The 17,548-nt window shown below is 25.6% G+C and overlaps 5 protein-coding genes across 5 annotated transcripts; 4 read left to right on the top strand and 1 right to left on the bottom strand.

Moving 5' to 3' along the window:
- Positions 1 to 574: 574 nt before the first annotated feature.
- Positions 575 to 1,441, bottom strand: PmUG01_08036200 (conserved Plasmodium protein, unknown function; the record flags this gene model as incomplete). The annotated part of the gene is made up of 1 exon (XM_029004528.1): positions 575 to 1,441. One exon carries the CDS (start codon positions 1,439 to 1,441, stop codon positions 575 to 577), a length of 867 nt encoding a protein of 288 aa, XP_028861208.1.
- A 3,592-nt stretch (positions 1,442 to 5,033) lies between these two features.
- On the top strand, positions 5,034 to 6,843 carry PmUG01_08036100 (protein phosphatase inhibitor 2, putative; the record flags this gene model as incomplete). Its single annotated transcript, XM_029004527.1, has 5 exons — positions 5,034 to 5,062; positions 5,471 to 5,579; positions 5,882 to 5,947; positions 6,251 to 6,381; positions 6,747 to 6,843. The coding sequence occupies 5 exons, from the start codon at positions 5,034 to 5,036 to the stop codon at positions 6,841 to 6,843; spliced, it is 432 nt and encodes a 143-aa protein (XP_028861207.1).
- A 2,265-nt stretch (positions 6,844 to 9,108) lies between these two features.
- Positions 9,109 to 11,002, top strand: SEC22 (protein transport protein SEC22, putative; the record flags this gene model as incomplete). Its single annotated transcript, XM_029004526.1, has 6 exons — positions 9,109 to 9,275; positions 9,744 to 9,850; positions 10,088 to 10,174; positions 10,456 to 10,602; positions 10,737 to 10,780; positions 10,889 to 11,002. The coding sequence occupies 6 exons, from the start codon at positions 9,109 to 9,111 to the stop codon at positions 11,000 to 11,002; spliced, it is 666 nt and encodes a 221-aa protein (XP_028861206.1).
- Positions 11,003 to 11,802: 800 nt separating this feature from the next.
- On the top strand, positions 11,803 to 13,422 carry PmUG01_08035900 (CPW-WPC family protein, putative; the record flags this gene model as incomplete). The annotated part of the gene is made up of 1 exon (XM_029004525.1): positions 11,803 to 13,422. One exon carries the CDS (start codon positions 11,803 to 11,805, stop codon positions 13,420 to 13,422), a length of 1,620 nt encoding a protein of 539 aa, XP_028861205.1.
- A 1,886-nt stretch (positions 13,423 to 15,308) lies between these two features.
- On the top strand, positions 15,309 to 16,916 carry CCT5 (T-complex protein 1 subunit epsilon, putative; the record flags this gene model as incomplete). The annotated part of the gene is made up of 1 exon (XM_029004524.1): positions 15,309 to 16,916. The coding sequence occupies one exon, from the start codon at positions 15,309 to 15,311 to the stop codon at positions 16,914 to 16,916; it is 1,608 nt and encodes a 535-aa protein (XP_028861204.1).
- Positions 16,917 to 17,548: the final 632 nt, after the last annotated feature.

Raw genomic sequence — 17,548 nt, 5'->3', positions numbered from 1 at the left:
ACGAAAAAAACAGAAATAGTGATATTTATGTAATATGTATATACATAAACAAAAAAATACATGAAATGCGGGGGCGTTTTCATATTATAAATATATAAATATATATATATATATATATATATATATATATATATATATATATATATATATATATGCATACAATTTGGTACGTTATGTAGCTACCAGTGAAAGGGACTAAAATTAAGAAGGAAAATTTCGGTAAACACGATGTTTACTAGGTACACTATTAAGCTGGTATTGGGGTTAAATATTATCATATATGCCAATTGATACGAACCTTTTTCTTTTATCTGGTATATTACAATTATGAAGCCTTCAAATAAATGGAGAAATTTTATTTCTTTCAACTTTTCTTTCCTAATCACATCAGGTAGGTATTTTTACCTTCATAATGCATCCGTTAAAATGTTATACGCTCATATACATACATGAATGTGCACCTCTGCTTGATCCATTTTTCTGCTCCTTTCACACAGCACTTCATATATTACAAAAAAGGCTCAATTCTTTAATAAAAAAAAAAAAAAAAAAAAGCTCAGGTGGAGAAGACTCCTTATTTTAAGGGATTTAAAAAGTTAACCCTTATTGCCCACACTTCATCCGTTACTTCATCCCTTACAACTTCACATAAATAATTTACTACACAATCTGCACTAGACATGCAAACACTTCCAATAGGCATATCAATAAAATCTATTATAGCAATAGATGATGATAAAGTTAAATTACAAATTTTATTATACCAAGGATATAGGTCGTTCATATTCTGTTTGAAGAGGTTATCTAGTTGTTCCTCATTATTAATATCATTATTTCCAAATTTTTGAAGAAGCATATCTGCACAATGTTTTATGGACTCGATACAAAACAAGCCAACTTGCCCACTCTCAACTGTTAACATATTTGAAAAATAATTTTCTAAAGAAACTATTTCTTCTTTGTCCAATTGTTTCTTACTAGCATTTTTATCATCCTTTGAATATTTATTTTGTTCCTTATTCATATTTATTGTTATGTGATTACTGTTTGATCCTAAAATTTCCCATTTTAACTCATTAATTTTTTCAACGGTTAAATATTCGTGCATAAATTCCGTATTGTTAAAACAAATAAATGATAACACCGTTTCATTTTCATCATTTCTATCTATGCCTGAGTCTTTCATACTTTTATACATTTCTGGTGAAATATAAGAACATTTATTATTCTCTCGAATTGCAAAGGATGACCATAAACCTGCCTTTGCATTTCGGAAATAAATACCATTCAAAGACTCTTTTGGCAATAATGCCTTTTTATCATTTATAGAATTATTAAAATAGTTAGTTATGGCGTCATTTATATATAAGGGGTCTATTAATAATAACTCGTTCATCTGTGAAATAAAGCAGCCAGCGTCCACTAGTTCTTTCTTTGCCATAGTTCCTTACGTGATTCTTTCTGTATATATATACAAATGCCTTTGCGCACGTTTGTACGTTGCCTGTACTTGTACTTTTTACTTATTAATGGTGCACACACATATATACATGTGTATACATGCATATATATACGTATATATATATATATATATATATATATATATATATTTAAGCCCTTTCCGCAGTACGTATGAATAATTGTGTATACTCGTATATTTCCTAGATTTCCATATGTACTTTTTGCTGGGCACTTATTAACGAACTTATACACTTGTATATATACTCCTAACCAATAGTTACTAAATTATCTTTTTAATTAAATTCATAAAAAAAAAAAAAAAATGGTAAACTTTGCACAAAATAAAAAATACTACACCGCATTGCTTACATATGATAGTAAAATTACTTTTGTTATATCAAATTAAGAAAAAAAAAAAAAAGTATAACGAAAAATGTTTTCTGGAAAAAAAAAAAAAAAAAATGAATACCTTTCAATAAACGTATATATGAACTATACTAATTACATAAAGCTTATTCAAGCAAAAATGTACTTTAAATTAAAAAAAAAAAAAAAAGAAGGAAACCTACATATTCCTAAGCAAAACTTGCAGACTGTAAAGTGTACAAGAAATTGCGATTACGCCCTTTTTATCCTGTTACACTTGGGTATATATATTCTTAAACGAATATATATATTTTTACTTATGCACTAATACTTATATATATGTGCATAATATGTCAAATTTATACATAATAGAATAAATAACATCGAGTCATTGTTAAAAATAATGAAAGTTGAACTCATTTTGGCTTTGTTATCCCTTATCACTTTCGAAACGCATGTTATAATAATATAGGCATAACTAATTTCGTAAATTGCCCTTTTTGATATATTATTTTTAATAAAAAAAAATGAATAAAAGTCAATATATGGGAAATTGTTGAAATGTACCTGCATCTGAATCATAGGAATATGCCATTTTTCTTTTTAAATGTTTTATTTAAAAAAAAAAAAGAAAAGCGTGCAAAATTGAGCTCTATATTTCTGGTGCACATTTTTTATGACAGCATAGATATAAAAAAGAAAAAGAAAAGGAAAAAAAAAAGAACAAGAAAAAGAACAAAGAACAAAGATAGGAACAAAGATAAGAACAAGGAAAAGAACGAGCGGTTATAGTCTTACACATAAATTGCCTATAAAATAATTCGTCATTCAAATCTTGCGCATCGATAAAAAAAGAATAAATAAAAAAGAAGAACGGTGAAGGAACGAAAGAATAAATGAATGAGGATAGAAGCATACATACTCTACATCCAATATTTTTGTTTTTAAAAAAGATAAATTATTATTCGTTATCATGTTACAATGATTTCACGGCTCAAAAAAGTTCATACCACATTTATGCAAGGTCATTCCTTGTATATATAATTCTTCTATTCATAAAAATGTAAAAAAAATGTATAAAAAGATTTATAAAGACACTTATAAACAAATTTTGTTGTATTTTTTATTTTTAAATGTAGATGTGAATGTTATATTCTGTGTGGTACTGTTCTTTTTTTTTTTTAAAATAATATGTCCATGTGCCAATTTTTGAAAAACAAAATAACACGCAGAGTAGCAAAATACATAATTAAGCGATCTTATTCACTTATTTTTCAAAGGTGTTTTTTGGTTAGCATATTATTACGAAATTACGCGCACACATATATATACTTAGATACATGGATACATACAAACGCATATATATACATACTTGCATATGCTTTCGATTAAGCTTTTTCTTTTCCCTTCCATTTATATATACCTATTAAACCTCGCAAAAAGGTTGTAAAGAAAAAAAAAAAAAAACTTCAAATACTCAGCAAAATTACAACATCCATAAAAATTCTTATATTCATACATATAATTCAAATGCTCAAAATTTTAAATTATCATAAAACGTAGAAAATGTATACACATATGTTACAAAAGGCCTTATTTAAAAAAAAAAAAAAAAATTAGAATAAAAATTATTAGTTCGTTCGCAATAATAAGACATATGAATACATAGTATTACAAAGAAATGACACATGCCCCCTATTTACATATATGCGTATAATACGACTTGATAAGATATGATGTTTTTGCAAAGAGGATGAAATAAAAAGTTGGAAATTATCTACACATGTTTACATATTCTTTTAACTGTATACGTATTTATTTAATATACATATGAGTAAATGGGGGGATATGGAAAGTGTCTTAAAATGTAAAGCTTAGCGTTACTTATAATGCAGATATGTATAAATATATATACACATATTTTAAATACACATATTTTAAATACACATATTTTAAATACACATATATTATATATACACAATAATATATACACAATAATATATACACACCCATATTATATATATACACAAATATATTACATATACGCACATATATATACATACACACATATCATAAATCTACACATATTATACATACACATATTATATATACATATATTATATATACACTAATATATATACATTCATTATATATATATATTATATATACACTAATATATATACATTCATTATATATATATATTATATATATATGGTGAGATTCTTAAAAATGGTTAAAAAAATGTTAGCCGATTTTTTTCTTTGTTTCTTCTTGTTTTCACTTAAAATTCTTTCCTATGGAGCTAATAATTATCTATTCATTTTTAAAGAATTAAAAAAAAAAAAAAAAAAAGGTATCAAAATGAAGCACGAAAAATAAAAAATATTATAATATATAAGAATAAAGTATAAATAGTTTAAATATAAATAAAAAAAAAGGAATCAACATAAAATTAACAAGAAAAAAAAAAAAAAAAAAAAAAAAAAAAAAAAATATATATATATATATATATACATATATATATATATATATATTTATGTAATGAAAATACTACGAAAAATAATTATGTCACATTTTCTCTTTTTTTTTTTTTTTTTTCTTTTTCTTTTTGCAAGTACGTATAAGCGCGTTAAAATTTAACTGCAAATTTGAGAGCTGAGAAGCTATTTAAAAAAAAATCTCACGTTTTTATAAAATTTATTTAAAGAAAACATTTCTGATGTTTATCCATTTGTTATAATATTACATTCTATTATTGCTATATTGCTATATTGTTATACTGTAATAGTGTAATAATGTAATAGTGTAATAATGTAATAGTGTAATAATGTAATAGTGTAATAATGTAATAGTGTAATAATGTAATAGTGTAATAATGTAATACTGTTATACGGTAATACTGTTATTCTGTAATACGGTTATACTGTTATAGTGTTATATTTTTATATTCTTTTATTTTCCACGTTCTTACATTCTGCTGCGCTTACATTTTTTTTATATAGCTCGAGCGTCACCTCACTAGGCTCTCACGTTTTTATTTCATTACGTTTGTGTATTCTTGTGTTATATTATGTATGTAGACATTATTTCGAAGAATAATTTTTGAATATTTCCTATGCATAAAATAATATAACAAACTCTGTAGTGTTTTGTTAAAATGTATATGCGCTATATATACAGAGAAAATATGAACAATAAGACAAAGGATGAAAAAAAAAATTGATAAATCAGTCACGTAATAAAAAAAGATAGCGAAAAATAAAGCGAAAAAGAAGAAATAATTATATATATATGTGTGTACAAGTATATACATACAAATGTGCATTATTCGTGCATATGTGTAAATGCGAAAAGTGATAACAAAGTTTTTTCAATACGTGAACGAATTATTAAACATTTAGTAGTGCATATGTTATATGAAGTAATGAGTATAATTACAGTTATGTGTATGTGTGTATGTATGTATATATGTGTGTACGCATGTATAAATACGTAACCTGCATAATATTAACCTGTTTATTGTTTATATTCACTCTTTTTTATGGATGTATAATTCATTTTATATATTTTTGATACCATTTTTTTTTTTTTTTTTTTTTTTATTGTCCTTCCTTTTTTAATAATATTTGCCTGATATGTACAGAAAAAAAACTATATCATGGGATGAAGTGACGATAAATGAACAAGACAAAGAAAGAGGTTCAAGGATGAAAATTTTAGAACCAAATACCCCATTCAATTTTATTTTAATGGTAGGACGTATAGAAATTAGCGACTTGTTTATTTGTGTAAATAGGAACATATATATATAATACACATGAATGTTCATGAGTATATGCATTGTAGCAAGTTGAGTGTTTATGACCACGCAAGAACAAAGAGCGCCAAAATTGTTCATTATATCATTACCGTCCATATATGTTTATGTGTATACATTTATATATATATATATATATATATATATATATATATATATATATATATATATATATATATGTATATACATGTATGTACTTTTTTTTTCCTTACCTTCAAACGACCAATTTTCATGCAGGACAGCGCTTCTGAAGATGAAGCCTCGAAATATGGAGACTCAAAAGGGGGAAATGTTGAAGGGCAGGTAAAAAAAATGGACCACGTTAATATAATTTTCGTTATAATTCAAAGTATCATATTTTTATTAATATTGATCCTGGAACGGTGTATCTTTGTTATATTGCTTTATTTTATTATATTACTTTATCTTGTTATATTATTTTGTTTTTTTTTATTTTTCCTTTTTTTTCTTCCCCCCCTCTTCCATATTTTCTTCTGCATGATGAACGACCTTACGATGGATCATCATGCTATTAATAAACCTCGTTTGAAAGTTTACACAATGTAGTAATATTTTTTTTTTCATTGCAATTTTTTATTTCGGAAGAGTGACATTGCTGACGATTTAATAAATAAGCTAAACCAATTGGTAGAAAGACAAGATAGTAAAGGTTCATCTAATATTGATTTCAAGGAGAAGAGGAAAAAGCATTACAACGAATATAAGATGTTACAAAAGTTGAGGTTATATTAAAATTTGATTTCGAACAAAAAAATGTAGTCACTCGTACATGTGCATGTGCGCATGTGCTTATATATGTGTATATATGGTACATGCGTGTATAGGAAGAATATTCCATTATTTTGTTATTTCGTCATTTTGTCATTTCGTCATTTTGTCATTTCGTCATTTCGTCATTTCGTCATTTCGTCATTTTGTCATTTCGTCATTTCGTCATTTTGTCACTTCGTCATTTTTCTACTTCATCATTTTTTTACTTCATCATTCTAATGTTTTATCATTTTGTCATTTCGCCATTTCGTCATTTCGTTATATCCCTGATTGTTATTTTTTCTTTTTTTTTTTTTTTTTTGTTAAACAGAAAATCAGGAACCTTTGACGAAATTGATGAAGAATACAAGTTAGATGATAACGACTCGAATTATGATAACAGCAACGTTCAAGAATCCGAAGAGTAATATTAGGCACATTTCTTTGCTTATAAAAATAAGAAAACATTTTTTTTTTTTTTTATTCATAAAACAGAACAATTTAATGTGCCATACATTATTAGTTAAGTGGGCTTATATTCATTTTATAAAGAAAAAAATTTGAAAAACTATTTAGTAGTTGTATCGTTAAATGCATCATATGGGCATGTACATATATATGCATGTAATACAAACAAAGAATTTCCCCCATAATTTGACAATGTTCACGCACACTTTTATAAGAAGCGCGCAATGTACGTTCAGACAGTGATACCCCGTAGCTGTAAATTTTTTTTAATTTTTTAACACAGTAAACTTTATTATTTTTTCAATTTATTAAACTTGTTCAATATGTTCAATGTTCAATGTTCAATATGTTCAATGTTCAATATGTTCAATGTTCAATATGTTCAATATATGCAATTTTTTCCTTCCATTTTTTAAACTAAAAAAAGTGAAAATAAAAAACATCTTTAAAAAATTAAAATTTTAAATGGATAATTATTTTGTACATAACGGTGAATAAATACCAGTGTTACCATAAACAAATAAATGTTCGCAAAAATTATTCGTAGTTCTTTTTCTAAATGTTATGGGGGAAAATAATTAAGTTGCTAATACACATAAACATATTTGTAATAATGCGCATACTATTATAAATGCCTTTTATATACGGAGTTACAACTAGCATATATGTTCAATATGAAAAAACATATGGATGAAAAGGACAGAACATATAATAACGCTACATGTGCATATGGATGTACGTTATTATGTGTACTGTTACTAAAAATATTCATCGTTTTATACTGAAAGATATTTTCTTATTTTTTTTCAATTGTGCCAACAAGTACATGTCAACAGGTAAATAACAATGGATATGGGTCAAAACCATCATCCAAATTTTGTGCATATAACTTAAGTATATCGCACCTATGCGCGTGTATGGAACATCTTCCCGCGATGAGTCTTATATATACATAAATACAGACGTACATACATACATACAACTCTGTACTATGTATTCATTTTTGTCTTTGTTGTTAACTTTTTTTTATAAAAATTTCGTACAACTCACGCGCTTTTTCTTTTTTTTTTTCTATTTTCATTCATTCACTTCAACTTATTGTTTTTTATTTTAATTAAATGTAAATAATATGTATACGTAAAATGATATATACTTTTCTTATTGTTCAAATTATTTTGGTTTAAGGGTTGCGCACTTCTGCCTTTAACATCTCACTAATTTATTATTTCATTTTTATTATTTGCCACAACTTACAGGCTGCTCGGAAATACAAAAAATAAAATAAAATAAAATAAAGTTACATAAAATAAAATAGTTAAATAAAATAAACTCGTCATCATTTTCCATAAGCCATATAAATTCTTCATTTTGCAAATGAAATAAATTATTTAAAAAAAAAAAATCCTTTTACAGTCTTTTTTTAAATATTCGAAGAGGAATATATATATATATATGTACGTATATTTAAATTTTTAAAAAAAGAATAAATCAAGGAATAGGGAACAATATACGAATACAGGAGCTTTTGATTATGTACGTATATGTATGAGTTATATATATATATATTATATATATATATATATATATGCATATACATAATGTTTACGTGTGGTGATACGCAAAAACTTAGCTTTGTTTTTTTCACTTTATTGCATAATTATTTTCTTTTTCTTTTTCTTTAATTTTAGAATTTCCAACAGTAAAAAGTAAAATGTTTATATTTCCTTAATTTTTTTTTTTATTTTTTAATGTAAGAGCACAATTAAAAGAAAATAAATATTTTTTCAAACCCTTTTTGAAAAAAATTATTTAAGCTTATTCTTTTTATGTTTTTATATAATTGTTCTTTTTTATATATGTTGCAGTGAATCCCTTATACCCATACATGTTTATGTACTTCTACGATCATACATATGAACACGTATACACAAATGTTCATATATTATACGTACATACGTACACTTACATATGCGTAGCACGTAATGAAGAGAAAGGAAAGAAAATACATTTGCAAAAATCTTTTTTTGAATGTACATTTTCGATACAACAAATTATTAGCCATTTTTTCAATGTTTTCCTTTTTTTTCGTTTTGTTTTATGAATTTTGAATATATGTTATGAGAAAAATTAATAAAATCTAAATAATATATAAGAAAATTTTTTTTAAAAGATATTTTATATACTTATTAATGTTTTTATGAAAAGTATAAATAAAATAAAATAAAATGTGCGATGTGGTACTACTGTGTAGAGTTAGCGATGGAATGACTTTGGTTGAAACGAACAGTGAGACAAAAAATGTATCTCATAAATTAGAATTAAAAAAATTGTGTAAAAAACTGCAGACATTTCCAAATTTATCAACTGTAACGTCTAATCAGTTCAATTATCAGTAAGTAGTGGAGAGGAAAATAAAAAAAATAAATCATTAAAAAAAAATAACTCAGAAGAGAGAAAATAAATATGGGTAATTCTCCCCCATACTAAACATATGCACATATACATATGTATATTTATATACGCATATATATTTTTCGAAGCTTTTTCCTTAATACTGCATTGCATTATACTACATATTATATGTGTAAGTCATCTTGCATATTTTAAAGAGACTTTTTCGAAATAGTATGTTCAACCTTTTTAAACACAAAAATTTTTTTATGGAAAAAGACCAAAGAGGAATTCTATTTTTTAAGCAATTTTTTGACTATTATTTGACCATTTTATTACTAATTTATTCCCAATTTATGCCCAATTTGTCCAATTTATGTCCAATTTATGTCCAATTTATGACCAATTTATGACCAATTTTTGACTAATTTATGACCAATTTTTGACTAATTTTTTTTTTTTTTTTTAGCTTTCTTATTGATAATGGAATAGCCTATATAGCAGTGTTTCCTGTAACTTACCCAAAAAAATTAGCCTTTTTATTTTTGAACGATATTTGTAAACATTTTAATGAAGGTTATATTTTGATTTTTTTTTTTTTTTTTTTATTATTCACATTCATTCAGAAGAGTTTACATTTATATATATTAATTTATATATATATTTTTTATGATTTTCAACACAGTATGTGTTATCGTTATATTACTTATTATATCGTTTATAATGTGTTATTTATACGTGTATTTATATTTAGACGGCATAATTTGTTCCTCATGATCTTAATTCGAAATATTCGTTTTGTTCCTTATGTAGAATTGATGATACTGTATGGAACACATTCAATAGATTATAGATCAATTATAGAAACTATTGAAAAACCCTATTCCTTCATAAAATTCGGTATGTCGTCGTGATCATTTGCAAGCATTGGCTTATATAAATGTATTTGTAAATATACACATTTATGGATGTATATGTGTACATATGTTGCACACCTTATTACACTGATTATAGTATTGTAATTGTGTAATCATAGTTTCAGTTACAATTACAATTACAATTACAATTACAGTTACAATTACAATTACAATTACAATTACAGTTACAATTACAGTTACAATTACAGTTACAGTTACAGTTAAAATTATAATTACTTTTTTTTTTTTTTTTTATTTGTTAAGATAGAAAAATTACAAAGATAAAACAGGAATATAAAGACCCGCGTTCTAACATCGCAATAAAAAAACTAAATGAAAGCCTCAACGAAGTCAGTAGCATTATGAAAAAAAATATAGATGACATCCTGCTTAGAGGGGAAAATTTGGAAGGTACTGCTACTGCACATGTACGTTTGTGTATTCATATATATATATACACTTGCACATGCATATACATATTGAGACGAAGATACTGTGCGTTCCCCTCTTCATTTTAGAAAACGCATTTATTCTTCTTCTTTCAGACGTTGGGAGGAAAGCCTTCAATTTGAAACACGAATCTGAAAAGGTACTTTGAAGTTGTAAAAAGGCAGATACATAAAATAGCAAATATTATGAATATATACATATAACCTTATTATTTAATACTTTTTTTCGCACTTCTTTTATTTTTTAGTTTAAAAAAGTTTCAAGAGTTTTAAGTCTAAGATATACTTTGTATCAGTATGGAATCTTCATTTCGATAATTTTTTTTTTTTTTTTAATAATACTTTTTAAATATTATTTTTAATTTTTTATTTATACAATATTTTTATTTTTAATTTCTTTTTATATGTTTTTGTAAAAAACTTTACCTCTATATATGAATAACTTAAAATATTTGATGATTTATTTAATTTAAATATCATATAAAAACGCTATTTAGGAATAACTTTATTACAACCAATAAAACAAGTAGTGATAATGGTGGTAATAATGACAACAATAAAGTTCTGTGAAGATAATAATTCCTCGTCACAAATGATTAAGAAATGTTAAGACATTTAATATGTTTCCCCCCCCCCTCATATTTTCTTATAACTGTTATAAGCGTTGAATGGTGTGAAATTTTTGTTATTATTGTGTGATGATTTTTTTTTTTTTTTTATTTGTAAGTGTGTGTGCATGTGTAAATACATTTATATATATATATATATATATACATCATTATTAAATGGTCATTGAGAAAGTGTTATGAAGAGGTTCTTAAATGCCTTTAATCGAATTTTGTAAATAAATCCTTGATTAAACACATTCTTGTACCTGTCTTATTATCATATGTATACTTCGATTTTTTTTTTTTTTTAATTTCCTTTCTTGCGTGTTCAGGTGAATATTTCCAACTTTTCATCTTTGTGCATACATAAATATACATTTAAATAATACGTAACTTTTTGAATATAAAATTATTCGTGCATCGCTATTTTTAATTGTGTAAATAAATACATACATACATATACATGTAATATATATTTGTCGTTGTTCTCACTAATTTATGTAATATTAATCTATTTGTATCTTCATATATAACATGTGTACTTATAGGAAGGCATGAAGAAAATTTTTATACTCCACATTTGCGTTTTTATAATTTTTATGAACTGTTCAGGAAAGTTGAAATCAGAGAATGAAAATAAAAAAAAAATTACAAATGGCGCAAGTGGTGAGCGGAAAATAAGTAAATATAATTATGGATCCTTAAAAAAAAAATTCAACATAGAAAACAAGGAGGAAAAGGAAAACCAAAGTATTATGGAACATATCTCGGATAACGTAAGTCAAAATAGTGAAGAAGAAGAAGAATTAAAAAACAAAAATGGGGGATCATATAATTCTCATCCCAATGATGAACATCCATACGATGAGTATACAAAATGCATAAATACAATTGAGAAAGAATTTAAGGATAAAGAAAATAGTGAATATTTAAAAATGAAAGAGGAATTAGAAAAATTATGTTTAAAAAAAAAAGCTGAAGATGAGGAAAAAAAAAAGGAGGAAGAAAAAAGGAAATTACAAAGGGATATGCAAAATAATGCTACAGAAAAAGAAAAACAAAACAGAGAAATCATATCACAGTTAGGCTTATCTAGTAAACTTGTAATATCGAACGAAATTTTGAGTGAATCATTATCAGAAGTAAAAAATTGTTTACGAAATTATAGAGAAAAATGTCCGCTTAACTGGGAACTAAGTAAAGATAATACTGATTATTGTACTGCCCCTGAATCTTACATAGGACCATGTGGAAAACAAATCCATAATGATGTTGATATAAGTGAAAAAATGAGGATAGAAAAAAAATGCTTTGTATTTTGGAAATGTGATAATAATTGTATTCAAGATTTTGAAAATTCAACATGTCCATTAGATTGGGTAATAATGGATGAAGAATATTGCATAGCACCAGATAATTATGTAGGAAATTGTTTAAATAAAATAAATTTCTTAAATATGAGTAATAAAGAAAAATCTATCTACTCAAATTTATGTGATATTAAATGGCCATGCAAGGAAAAATGTGAACATGATTACTCTGTTCTATGTCCAGATAGATGGATTGAAGGAAATAATGGATACTGTTTCCCAACAAATAGTTATAATGGAAATTGTAAAGGAAAAATATACTTGAAACATTTGAACAAAATAATGAAACAAACATATGAACAAAAATGTCAATTCAGTTATCCTTGTATTAATTCATGTGAAAAAAACTATGACGATTTATGTCCTAACTCGTGGTTATCAATTAACGAAAATGAATGTGCTCCATCCGAATATTATAATGGTAATTGCAAAGAGAATTATATATTCAAAAATAAAAATCAAGAAGAAAAAAAACTATTTGAAAAATTGTGTGATGTATCTTATTCTTGCATTAAAAAATGTAAGAGGGATTATTCCTTTAATTGCCCAATCGGATGGAAAGAAACTCTAAGTTTCTGTTTAGCTCCTATATCATATAAACACAGCTGTAACAAAATGATGAAAAAAAATATGAACGTACAAGAAAAAACAGAAATTAGCAAAAAATGTAATGTCTTTTGGCCTTGTTCAAACTATGAAATTCTTTTAAAAAATTTAATTAATAGCAATATCTCGGAAGAAGATTATCTGTCCGTTGTGAATGGTCCCGTCGATAATGTAACGGGTTCGGTGATTTATGTGTAAAAGGAAAAAATGTTGGCTTGCAAGTTGTAGAATTCATAGAATTGGAAGATGAATAGGAAGTGGGCTAATCATTAAAAGTAGAATAAGACGTAGAATATGAAGTAGACGCATAATTAGAAGTTTAAGATGAGGCAGAAAACCTATTCCATGTTACTGATACATTACCAACAACCTAAAGTACAATTTTTTAAATATGAAACATTTTGGCAGTATTCTAATTATATCTTGGACCTTATAAAAATTTGAAAATTCTCAAAATTTTCCAAATTTTCTGTTTTTCTTTTATCGTTTTTTTTTTTGTTTTTTATGGATATTTTTTTTTTTTTTTTTTTTCTTTTCTTCCTTTTAACACTTTTTGTATCCCTTTTAAATAAAAATTTTCAAAGCACATATCAAATTCTTAGGGCAAAAAAAATATACAAAAATTTACATAATATTAATTCACCCTCACAATAGGACGGAACTCATTTTAAAGTAAGAAACCGAGTTGAACATTTGAAAACCATGCATAAAACTTTGACAGTGTTTCAAATCTTGGTTAAATTATTTGATGTTTGATATATTTTTCTTTTATTAACTGTTCTTATGAGTGTGCACAACAATAGTTAATTAAGAATACTTACAGTGGCAAGTAAAACGTGCTAGAACTCGATGTCGGTACATGTAGGAAATGTCATTGCATGTAGTACATATATATATATATATATATATATATATATATATATATATATATATATATATATACAGATAGATAGTAACTGTTAAAACAAAGTGATAGCGATAAATCCTATGAGAAAGGAAGAAAAAGTCTCTTTTTGTACATATATAATTATATTTAGCCTTAAAAGGGTGCACTTTAATTATTCCTCTACAAAATTCACACTTTCTTTGCTCAAAAAACTAAACAAATATTAATAACCAGTTGTTTCCAAAATTTTTTTTTTTTTTCTTTCTTTCTTTTTATTTCTTTTAAATAAAACAAAGTTTTTATCTCCCTTTTCCACAAATTAAAAAAAAAAAAATTAAAAGTCGTTATTTTTCTATATAATTATCCTTGGTACATTTTATAACACCTATTTTATACTTAGAAAAATTTGAATACGTGATATTAAAAAACAAAAGTAATGCGTATCTCCATTGAAAACACAGTTAACGGCATAAAATAAAATTTCCGCACGGAAATATGTAAATTGAAAATAAAATATATATGACCTGTTCAGGCAAAAATTTAAACAGGAAAAAAAAAAAAAAATAATAACTGTCATATATATATAATCTTTATATATACAAAATAGTACACAAAAACAAAATAAAAATTTTAACTAAAACTTACGTAAATTTGAGAACAACTTCATCATTTTTTGAAGAAACAAAATTTATCTTAAAATTTATGTTCGGTTAACCATATAATTTAATAAAGTTTAAGTTACTTTTGTAAAAAAAAAATAAAATAATTTAAACTGGTTAATACTAATTATAAAAACGTGCAAATAAATTGTAGGGAGATATTTTTAAAATATTTGTAAAATGTTTTTTTTCAAATGAAGTAGAAAATTAAACAAGAGTTTTTTCTCATACGTTCAAGTACCTTTTTGCTTCTCCGTAATTCGGATTTCTCCACTTTTTCGGGCATAATAAAATACGTATTTGTATATTGTTTACGTATACATTCTACAAATTCGTACATATATATCCATACATTGCAAGTATATGTATATATACCCATAGAGTTAGCATATACGCATATATATCCATATATTGCACGTATACATATATATACCCATAGAGTTCGCATATACGCATATATATCCATACATTGCGCGTATACATACATATCCTCGTGCCTGCACCCCCTCTATAAAGCAATATACTACTACTAAAACAAGATGAACATTGCAATAGATGAATACGGGCAACCCTTTGTTATACTGAAGGAAGAAGAGAAAAAAAGGATTAAGGGAATAGAAGCGCACAAAAGCAATATCTTAGCAGCAAAGGTAGTGGCGGACATATTGAAAAGCTCTATAGGTCCTAGAGGAATGGACAAAATTATTGTAAGTGAAGATAACAATGTTACTGTAACGAATGATGGAGCAACTATATTAGAAAAAATAGATGTGCAGCATGAATGTGCAAAATTGTTAGTAGAGTTATCAAAAAGTCAAGATAATGAAATAGGAGATGGAACAACAGGGGTAGTTATCATAGCAGGTGTTTTATTAGAAGAAGCTTATGCATTAATTGACAAGGGTATACATCCTTTGAGAATTGCAGACGGTTTTGAAAATGCTTGCAACATAGCATTAAAAGCAATTGAAGATATAGCTATAACTGTTGATATTGAAGGTAGTGATCATGAGATTTTAAAAAAATTAGCTAGTACTTCCTTAAGTTCAAAAATAGTATCTAGCAAAAAAGATTTATTATCAAATATAGTAGTTGATGCAGTTTTGTCCGTAGCAGATATGAAAAGAAAAGATGTGCGATTTGATTTAATAAAAATTGAAGGAAAAACTGGTGGACTGTTGGAAGAATCAACATTAATTAAGGGTATCGTTTTAAATAAAGAATTATCTCATTCACAAATGTGTAAAGAAGTTAGAAATGCGAAAATAGCTATTTTAACATGTCCATTTGAACCACCCAAACCCAAAATAAAACATAAATTAAATATAACTAATGTAGAGGCATATAGAGATTTACAAGCTATAGAAAAAAAATATTTCTATGATATGGTAGATTCTTTAAAAAAAGCAGGAGCTAACTTTGTTATATGTCAATGGGGATTTGATGATGAAGCAAATTATTTATTACTAAAAGAAAATATTCCTGCTATTAGATGGGTAGGAGGAGTAGAAATGGAATTAATTGCTATAGCTACAGGAGGAAAAATTATCCCAAGATTTGAAGATATACATGAATCGAAATTAGGAAAAGCAGAAGTTATTAGAGAAATTAGTCATGGTACTGTTAATAACCCTATGGTTTATATTGAAGGCTGTTCTAATACAAAAGCTATTACCATTCTGTTGAGAGGGGGTAATCAAATGATGATAGAAGAATGTGAAAGAAGTGTACATGATGCACTTTGTTCTGTTCGTAATTTAATAAGAGATAATCGAATATTACCTGGAGGTGGATCAAGTGAAATTTATGCTGCATTAGAAATAGAAAATGTTGCTGATAAATGTAAAGGGATAGAACAATATGCTATTAGAGCTTTTGGAAATGCATTATTATCAATACCTATTAACTTATGCAATAATATGGGATTAAATAGTATTGATATCATTTCAGAAATTAAAACAAAAATTATTCAAGAGAAAAAAAAAAATCTAGGTATTGACAGTCTAAATTACAAAGTTGATGATATGATAGAAAAAGGAATTTTCGAAACATTCAATTCAAAATATAATCAATTTTCTTTGGCTACTCAAGTTGTTAAAATGATACTAAAAATTGACGATGTAATTGCACCAAACGACTTTAATTAATGGTACATATACATATATATATATATATATGAAATTACGACACATGTGCATTATAACCATTGTTGACAATATATTTTTACATCCCCTTTTTATTTCTATTGATGTAAAATAATCCACCATTTTATTGTGTCTATATTTTTTACCACGTTGCGCGTTTGCATTCATATATCTCTTCTTCATGTTATTTCGTTCAGTTTGGTGCACATACGTTGCTCTAAACTGGGATGTTCTGCCTCATTCAACAATTCACACTTTCATGCATGAGATAGAAATATATACTTGCTTATTTATTAACCAAATTTTTCCTATTAATCATGCTATCTACCATTTAAAAAATTTTTTTACATTTTTTATACGTTATTTATTTATTATACTTTTTATACTTTAACATTTTTTACACTTTTTACACTCCCCTTTGTTACAAAAAGACATTCAACGCAACCTCGCTGTTAACAAATAATCATAAAATTACACGCGCGCAAATATACGTATTACACGTATGTAGGTATTTATATATTTATATATATCCATTTACTAAGCCCTTTTTACCACAAAAAAAAAAAAAAAAAAAAAGACTTTCTATAAAGTAAATCGAAAAAAAAAATATATAATATATTTTTTATATCATGTAT

This window comes from Plasmodium malariae, assembly GCF_900090045.1.
Source record: "Plasmodium malariae genome assembly, chromosome: 8".
NCBI classification, from domain to species: Eukaryota; Apicomplexa; class Aconoidasida; order Haemosporida; family Plasmodiidae; genus Plasmodium; species Plasmodium malariae.
Note: the sequence above shows the minus strand (reverse complement) of the source record. Positions and strands in the feature narration are given on the sequence as shown.